The sequence below is a fragment of the Oratosquilla oratoria genome, chromosome 13 (genome assembly GCF_046742065.1).
Source record: "Oratosquilla oratoria isolate Oo_2021 chromosome 13, ASM4674206v1, whole genome shotgun sequence".
Taxonomy (NCBI): Eukaryota; Metazoa; Arthropoda; class Malacostraca; order Stomatopoda; family Squillidae; genus Oratosquilla; species Oratosquilla oratoria.
In genome coordinates, this window is record NC_134789.1 from 43,760,561 (window position 1) to 43,770,486 (window position 9,926).

Consider the following 9,926-nt stretch of genomic DNA (forward strand, 5'->3'; position numbering starts at 1 on the left):
TTGTGGATACAATTTAACACCTTCAGTCATCAATTGCAGAGAAACTAGGGTTTGAAATTTTAACCGTATTAGTACAAGAATGAAATTGTACTATGCCTAAGGTGTTAAAACTTTCCATGAGAAGGACGAATGAATGGATTGTGTATACTTGGACCCAAAGAAAATATTTTATATGGTATCTCAGAACTGATTAAAGTACAAAATAAATGTAGAGGGTGAGGCTGGAGGCAAATTAGTGGAATAGATAGGAAATATCTTGGAAGGGAGAAAATGAGAACGACATTCTTTGGGGAACCATCAAAGAGGGGAGATACGATTAGTCGAGTCCCACAAGGGTCATCAATTGCACCAGTAACATTTCCTTTTGTACATCAACAACCAACCACGAGTAACTGTGTGAATGCAATTTGCCGGTGATGCATGGTTGTAAATGAAGATGACAAATGAAAATTCAACAAAAACCCTGCACACAAATCTTAGCAAGGTGTATAACTGGATCTAAATATGGATGGTTAGACCTAATACAAAGGGGATTTCAAGTAGCTAGTAGACGCGGTGAACGCACTTGCATAAACACGAACGAATGTCTCATGTCTCCTGCACCAAGGTCAAGACCCACCAAGAACACCAGCTCAAGGCTAAACACTTCTTGCCGCCCTTTGCCTCTGATCCCGAAGTCCATATCCTCGAGCTGAGCGAGTCCTTGCTACTGAAGAACCCGTCGCTCTCCAACCTGGTTCTATCTGATGCTGAGCTTTCGGACTCCCAAGCCCCCGCCAGCCTGGTTGGTCTTCCGCCCACTTTCCACACGACTATTGAAGAAGGTGAGTTCAAACTAAAATAAAATAAAATAAAAAACAAGTCAGTAGAATATGAAAAAATATATATAAATAGATAAATCGACATAGATATACAAATAAATAGATAAATAAATACATAGATGAATAAATAGATAGATTAGTAAGTAATGAATATATAAAAATATAAATGAATAACCAAATTAGTAAAAAGATAAACAAATAAATAGGTAATCAAATAAATCAATAACTGAATAAATAGAGAGGTAAATGAATAGATAAATAGTTTAATGTAATTGTACAAGACCACAAGAGGAATGATTGTGAACCACAAATATCATTGTGCCAATGTTATGCTTTATTGGTGACTTGTTTGCTGTATAGCCTTTAAGATGTTCCATAGCTTTTTTAATATAAACATAAATTATCATTTTATTGTGAACCGTAGAAATATCACAAGGAATAATGGTTACAAAATAATCTATAAGAGATCAAACACCAATGAATATTAATATTTTTTTCTTTAACAGCACTGTAAATGTTTAGAACAAACTACATGTTCATGTTGTGAGTTCAAATACAATTGACATTAAAAAGAAAAATGGATAAATATATGGGGTCCAACAACCTATAGTGTAGGCCCTATGGTCTCTTGCGGTCTCCTCCATTCTTATGTTCCTATGTTCTTAGCATCGTGATCCCATGCTGTTGAATTAAGTCAGTGGTTCTTAATTGTTTCCACATTTTACACCCCCTTGCAACCGCAAGCAAACCCGTATGCAATGTTATGCACTGGATGTGGTGGTGGTGATGGATGGTGTCAGCTGAAAGAAATAAGAACTGACGTGACATACTAAGGGATGGCGCCGTGGTACGGAAGCTATCAGCAACGTACGCCACAGTGTATATGTGTAGTTCAGCCTTAGTGGTCCACTGTAGGGCTGGCATATCCCCAGAGGAGCGATACGGCCTCTGTGACTCACCACGGTAGCATAATCCGGTTTGGTGAGGTTGTATGTATGTGTTGTAAAAAGTGCTCTAGGCGAAGTTTTGATACGTTGGAATAACTCTGGTTGTGATTTAAGTCTGAAATCAATGTAATGTTCCTGTCCATACTGATTAGGTAGGCTACTAGCCTATATATGCGACACTCATCTACCGCAGCGTCATGGCACCCAATTAGGCGCGTTATCGAAAATGTCCTGACGTGACTGGGATGAGAGTGACAGGTAGAGGGGAGGAAGGAATGTTATCTTTGTGCGTTGGGGGACGGGAGCTGTGTGACCCAAGGTGTATGTGGAAGTTGTGTTGAGTGATGATGATGAGAGTGGTGAGCAGTGGCGGATGTAAGGACCCTGGAATCTCGTTGTCTACCTCGATATGACCTCAGAAAATTTTGGGAGTAATTGGGTTAAGGTCAGGATGAAGATAACCGAAAACGCAACACACACACACACACACACAGACACACACACACACACACACACACACACACACACACACACACACACACACACACACACACACACACACACACACACACACACACACACACACACACACACACACACACAAACAAACACACACACACACACACACACACACACACACACACACACACACACACACACACACACACAAACAAACAAACACACACACACACACACACACACACACACACACACACACACACACACACACACACACACACACACACACACACACACACACACACACACACACACACACCTGGACAAAATCTGGAAATGGAGTCAGAAGGGTGAAGTGAATATCAACATCAAGAAATGTAGTGTAATGAAATTTGGAAAAAAGCAAAAACAGAATATCAGGACAATACAAAATTGGTACAAAGGAAAGTAAAAAAGTCAACTCTGAAAGGGACCTAGGAGTAATTATCACCAATGACATGACACCAGACAAAAATATCAACAAATTAGTCGGAGAAACTTTCAATTTATTAAAATCGATGAAAGTGACTTTTGACTACATGGGTGAAGAAATGGTAAAGAAAATATTAGTTACATTGATAAGACCTAAATTGGACTACGCTGCGACACTATGTACACCTAGTACAAAAAAAAGAACATAAAGAAATTAGAAAGAATTCAAAGAGCAACGACAAAGATGGCACCAACACTCTCCAATTTGACATTCGAACAAAGATTGAACAAACTCGAACTATCTACCCTGGAACAAAGAAGAGAAAGAGGCATGCTAACTATATACAGAATTATGAAAGGGATGGAACTCCTTGATAGAGATGAATTATTAAAACGGGAGGGAAGGAAAACCAGAGGACACAAAAAGAAACTTAAAAATGATAGTTACAGGAGAGATTTGGAAAAGAATAGCTTCCCACACAGAGTGATATATATCTGGAACAAACTGAATGAAGAAACAGTGAGTGCAAAAAATATACAAGAATTTAAGGTTAAACTAGATGCTGATACAAAAGCGGGTACGAGCATAGGTAAATAATATCAGTATCGCAGCGCTGAGGGGTGTTACTCCGACTCTCGTGGGCGGGGAGTTGGGGGTGTGTGTGTGTGCAAGGTCATAGCATTACCCATAGATCGGACCTACGAGCTCTGAGCTCTCTTCCAGGAGGGAAATAGCTGTCGATCACGAGTCCAACACGTGATCCAAAGACCAAGTGAAAGTGAATACACACACACACACACACACACACACACACACACACACACACACACACACACACACACACACTTCCTTAGATGTTTCCAATTTACTTCAAACCAAAATCAGAATAATCTTACATGATATCTATGATGAAATATGCATAATTTTGATTTTTTTTTCTCAGTGGAAGGCAGTGCCACAGGGCACTGCATGTTATACTAAACGGGACGTTATGGTAAAGGTGCCGAATGGCCGCAGAAACGTTTTTGTTTTTTATTTTGGTTCCTTCAGGTGATGCGGACAGCGATACGGACATTCGAGGAACAAACTCCGCGAAAGGAGGTAATGTCACTGCTGCAGCCGGAAAGGAAGGACTGAGGAAGAAGATCGGATCGACAAGAAGAGGAGGAGAAGGCAAAGACCGAGGAAGCACAAGAGGAACGGGAAGGGAAACAAGAAGAGGCGGACAGTTTTCGGACGAAGATGACGATGTCAGGGAAAGAGGAGGAAGGAGACGAGAAAGGACAAAAGTGGGACAGGGAGAGAGAGGAGAACAAGGACATGGGGCAGATGCTGATGACGAAGAAGCTTTCGTTCCATCTAGACGCTCGGGGATTAGGTGAGATATTTTACAATAGTGTCAGCGATGTCAGCACTGAGGTTTGCAGAACCCTTTAGGTTTAAGAAGAAAATAGGCAAGAACTGGTTTACCAACAGAGAGGTATACGACCATGAAGTGAGCGATGAAATAAATCGTTGTTTTAAAATATGAGATTACTTTATGGATAGGGGTGACAGGTGGTAAGGGACATGGAACTACCTAGTGTAGGCCTTACGGTCTCCTGCAGTGTCTTCCATTCTTATGTTCTCATGGTAGATATCAAAATTCCCTTGGCAGCATTCCTCATCCCACTTTCATAATGATAGCAATAAAGGAGATTAGAACTTTGTCCCTTTGCCTGCTACACATCTGCAAGTCAAGCCTTGCCGACCCAAACCCAGATCGCTTGTGTAATCACTACAAAATCTGAATAACGCAACACTAGATATTAGACTTCCACCACTTGATTAGTGCAGACGTGTGTATCTATAATCTAGAATTTTGAAGGGGTATACATATGAATTAATGAACAAGTACATAACGACTGTAGAGGTCAATGATATGACGATACCAATGTTTTTAACGGTTGGGCTAAGTCCCGATACTGCTCAAAACTTCCGATTCCGAAAAATAGTTAAAAGATGTGCCTTATTCATAAAGTCTTTGTTTCACAAACCAATTGCAGGGGCCAAATATATTAATGAATTATAATCATTGCAAGTGTCGGAATCGAACTCGTATCGAGATCGGAAGGTAGTAGTATCGGGACTTATCGGAATCGTTTTTTTTTTTCTTTTCTTTATTATCATTATTACTACTATTATTATTATGATTATTATTATGATTATTATTACTATTATTATTATTATTATTATCATTATTATTATTATCATTATTATTATTATTATTATTATTATTATTATTATTATTATTATTATTATTATTGTTATTATTATTATTATCACTATTATTATTATCGTTATTATTGTTATTATCATTATCATTATTATTATTATTATTATCATAATTATTATTATTATTATTATTATTATTATTATTATTGTTATTATTATTATTATTATTATTATTATTATTATTATTGTTATTATTATTATTATTATTATTATTATTATTACTATTATTATTATTATTATCTATTTATTTGTTCATTTATTTATTTTTTGTATCATCCCACCACTTGTAGAAAGTTTTGATCACAAGTTGGTTGTCCCACAATGTTCCCTCTCGGCTGTAAACATTAGACTTCCATCACTTAATAATTGTGTTCGTGTGTATCTTTAATTTAGTATTTTAAAGAAATATACATATGAATTAATGAATAAGTATATAACAACTGTAGACAGCTTTGATCACTGGTTGATTGTCCCTTTATGTTCCCTCTCGGCTGTAGGGAGAAAACGAGGGGTCTTCGAGGAAGCCGAGGTAGACGTAGCCTCAGTGACAGCCGTGTTGGGTCAGAGAGCGAAAGGGAGCGAGGAAGCAGGCTGGGGACGAAATCCCACCGACAGAGAGGAGACGGGCCCAGCAGAGGAACCTCAGGAGATCCCCTCCGTCGTAGCCAGAGCGAAGATCGTTCTTCAAGGGCACTGCGTCAGGACAGGGCTCACTGGGGCAAGAGTGAGTATCGCCTCAACGAGGTCCTAGTTATCATAATCTGTATCTCATTCTACTCGTCAGCTCCGGATCTCCCATCCTATCAAGAGACCAGGGCAGGACTTGCAGTAATGGATATGAATTGGATAAATTTAACTTTATGAATAGGGATGATAAGTGGCAATGGACATGGAACTGTCAAGTGTAGGCCTTATGGTTTCTTGCAGTCCTCTTCTATTCTTAAGTCCAGGTTGGTCGCTCTCTCAGAAACCTTTCTTGGGTGGCTTGGACAGTTTATGTCTTTTATTCTTCCACAAGCGCGCGCGCACACACACACACACACACACACACACACACACACACACACACACACACACACACGCACATATATATATATATATATGTATATATATATATATATATGTATATATATATATATATATATATATATATATATATATGCAGAGCTGATATGGTCACCCAGTTCAAAAAAGAATATAATAAAATTAGAAAGAATACAAAGAGCAACAACAAAGTTGGTCCCAACACTTGCAAACCTGACATATGAACAAAGACTGGTCGAACTGGAATTGCCAACCCTAGAGCAAAGAAGAGAACGAGGAGACCTACTAACCATCTACAGAATTATGAAAGGAAAAGGAGCTGTGTGGTCTGTGTGGTCAGTCACCCCCTGAACAGGCAGCACAGGATATCAACAGTCGCTTTGCTACTATATGTCAAAGTCTCCCCAAGCTCGATCCCACCCTCCTCCCAGCCTACCTGTCATCCCCTTCCCCCCCCACCCTCTGTTCTTGAGTTTGAAACAGTTAAGAAATTAAAAAGCTTCAATCCTAAGAGATCCACCACACCAGTTGACCTCCCACTAAAGCTCTACCAGGAATTTGCCCCTGAACTTGCCACTCCTCTTTGTTCGATAATCAATGCCTCTCTAACTCAAAATAAATGCACCAGAGATTGGAAGACTTCATATGTCACCCCATCCCTAAAGTCCCCAGCCCCCAGTCCTTAAATGACCTGAAGCCAATTGCCATCACGCCCATCCCCAGTCTCATCTGTGAAGACTTTGTTTTCAACTGGGCATGTAGTAACACACGCAATAAGATAGATCTCCAGCAATTTGGCAACATCAAAACTTCATCCATTACTCACTGCTTGATTGACCTACTTGATTTTATTCACAGAAATTTCGACAAACGTAACACTTCCCTTGCTCTCACTTTCATTGATTTTAGAAAATAATTTGATCTGGTTGACCATACCAACATAATAAGGAAATCAATAGAAATTGGTGTCAGATTTCCTGAGTGAGCGTAGACAGTGTGTCAGGTTTAAAGGCTCGATCTCTACCCTACAACACCTGACCTGTGGAGTCCCCCAAGGGATCAAGATGGGACCGCAGTGCTTCCTAATGTTAATTAACGATGCTCTAGCTGACAGTTCCCATCACTGGGAATATGTTGACGACTCAACTGTTGGCATCACCGTTGACAGCACAGCTCCTGACTACTCTCCACTGCAGGCTACTCTTGATAAGCTACAAGCCTGGACGACTGACAACCATGTGACCATTAACAGTACAAAAACGGTCACCATGCACTTTACAAAGGATTACAAAGGCGGAGCATGCCGACAGGAGACCTTTTGATCCATATCTAGGTCGGATGCGAAAAAAATCATATTAATAATAAAATAATAAATAAAAACTATGATAATGTAAATAACAAATAAAATACATAAATAAATGCATAGGTATAGTTGAATAACAAACAAACAGGTAAATAGTAAATAATAATAAATTGACATATAACTAATAATAAATGAAAATCAGACAGACAAATGATAACAAAACAAAAACAAATAATATAAGATAAATTATAATCATTACAGCATCTTACTTAGGTATTTATCTAAATGATTCTTAAAGCTTCGAACTGAACTACATTGCACTACCTGTGCAGGAAGTTTATTCCATTCATTAACTACACGGTTGGCAAAGTTGTTTCTACCTACTTCCAAATTGAATCTATTTCCGGACAGTTTGAGACCATTGTTTCTTGTCTGATTCTCATTCAATGTAAAAATTTGGTCACTTTTGATGTTGTCAATTCCCTTTAGAGTTTTAAAGACCTGTATCAAGTCACCTCTGAGTCTACGCTTTTTTTAGGGAAAACAGATTCATATGTTTTAGTCGATTTTCGTATGATTTATTTTTTATATTTGGAATCAGTTTTGTGGCTCGCCGTTGTACTTTTTCCAGTCTGTCAATGTCTTTAATGAGATTCGGTGACCAAACGGAAACAGCATATTCCAAATGTGGACGAACTAACGATTTATATAGCTTGTTAATGAGTGATGGACTTTTGAAATCAAAAGATCGCGCAATCAGTCCTAGAATCTTATTTGCTTTCTCAGAGGCTGAAATACACTGCTTGGATGATTTGAGGTCGTTACTGATAATTACGCCGAGATCTTTTTCACTATCCACTTTTGTTAACGAATTTCCAAATAACTTGTAATTGTACTTACTGTTATTTTTACCTATGTGCATTACCTTGCATTTACTTGTGTTAAATTTCATTAGCCACTTCTGCACATCAAAGAAGGATGTACCTGCTCCGAATGTCACAATCGGCACCCAACCTCTCCAAGTAGTCAAGTCCACTAAATTACTGGGAATCACTATTGATGACCAACTGGAGTGGAAGCAGCATGTGACAAACACCGTCAGAGCATCATCTTATGGACTGCACATGCTGCGAAGGCTGAGATCACTTGGAACACCAGAGAGGGAGTTGAAGAATATATATTCCACCTTTATTCTACCTAAACTCTGCTATGCATCTCCAGCCTGGACCCCCTCCATCAATCTCACTCAGGAACGGCAGCTAGAAAGGGTATGGAAAAGGGTAGGCAAAATCATCCTAGGCTCATCTTATTCCAACTACGAGGGTGCTCTAACCATCCTCAACCTGCCCGAACTCTCCGACCATCACAAGGAGACACTAAGAAAATTCGGCCTCAAGCTATTACGTCATCCTCGCCACCGTAACCTGCTACCGTCGGAAGCTGACCGTCCTGCCCGGGCCACAAGGCATCACATTAGACTCAAGCTTTAAGCACCACGCACAGACAGATATAAACAGTCCCATACCTTCTACTGTACACTTATTAAACAAAATCTAATCCAAACATCATATTAACACTGAGACCCATCTATTAATCTTTATATGTTCATGTTTCATATATCTGTATAGTGCACAATCACGTGTGCCCCTGACGACGTGGACCTGGACACTTGCGTTAGTGTCGTCACCTCTCTGCGTGAGGAATTCGCTTCCCGTTTTGCAGGAGTCAGGGAGCTGGCTGCGGACTTAAAGCGTTTCACTGCTCCCTTCGACTTCCCCGTGGAAGACGCCCCTACCTCCCTGCAGATGGAGTTGGCGGAGCTGCAGTGCAGCGATGAAATGAAGGTTGAAGTTCCCCACCTCTTCTCCGTTGTCCTTCTTCCGCGACATTGTCCTCCCTTCTAACAATTTTTCAAAAATACATTGCGCAAGTTCAACGCATTGTGGCCATGTTCGGCAGCACCTACTGTTGCGAACAGCTCTTCTCCAAAATGAAGTACACGAAGTCTCACCTTCGTTCCCAACTCTCAGACTGCCACCTCAATGATATTCTTCTGTTGTCTACCTCAACCATCGAGCCAGACATGGAAACACTTCTTTATGGCAAACAGCACCAGCAGTCTCATTGATTTGTAGGGTGTTCAATGCAATTTTTGTATAATTTATTCATTGTATTCAATGTATTTGTACAAAATAGAGTAATTCTGGGGATTTCTTTTTCACTCCGGCCCGCGGCCTCCTTCCAAAAGTCTCATCTGACCCTCACTCTGAAAAGATTACCCGCCCCTGATATAGTGCAAAATCATTCGTTCGTTCATAGTCTTGTTGATAGGGTGGTAAGTTATTTATGACCACTACTCCCAGATCTTTCTCCTTCTTCGCTCCTTTATTTTTATGTTTCTCTTCTTGTTGAATAAATTATTGATTGTCTTTGTATTTCTGCCCATTTCCAAATGATTTGCAATTTTAGCATTGAAGTTGAATTCTCTCTGTAATGTGTGTTTGTACAGCATGTGTGTGTGGGGGTGTTTACCTAGTTCTATCTTACGGGAAGGGAGCTACGCTCGTGGTGTGTGTGTGTATGTGTGTTACCCATGACGTGTAATC

At 39.7% G+C, this 9,926-nt stretch overlaps 1 protein-coding gene across 1 annotated transcript in view; it reads left to right on the plus strand.

The window, feature by feature from the left end:
- The window catches only part of LOC143032223 (uncharacterized), a 40,983-nt gene extending 34,050 nt beyond the window's left edge, over positions 1-6,933 (plus strand). The window contains exons 3-6 of the mRNA XM_076196692.1: positions 608-824; positions 3,750-4,077; positions 5,471-5,697; positions 6,683-6,933. Of these exons, the coding sequence (XP_076052807.1) occupies positions 608-824; positions 3,750-4,077; positions 5,471-5,697; positions 6,683-6,933 (1,023 nt within the window). The remainder of the gene's footprint in view (positions 1-607; positions 825-3,749; positions 4,078-5,470; positions 5,698-6,682) is intronic.
- Positions 6,934-9,926: the final 2,993 nt, after the last annotated feature.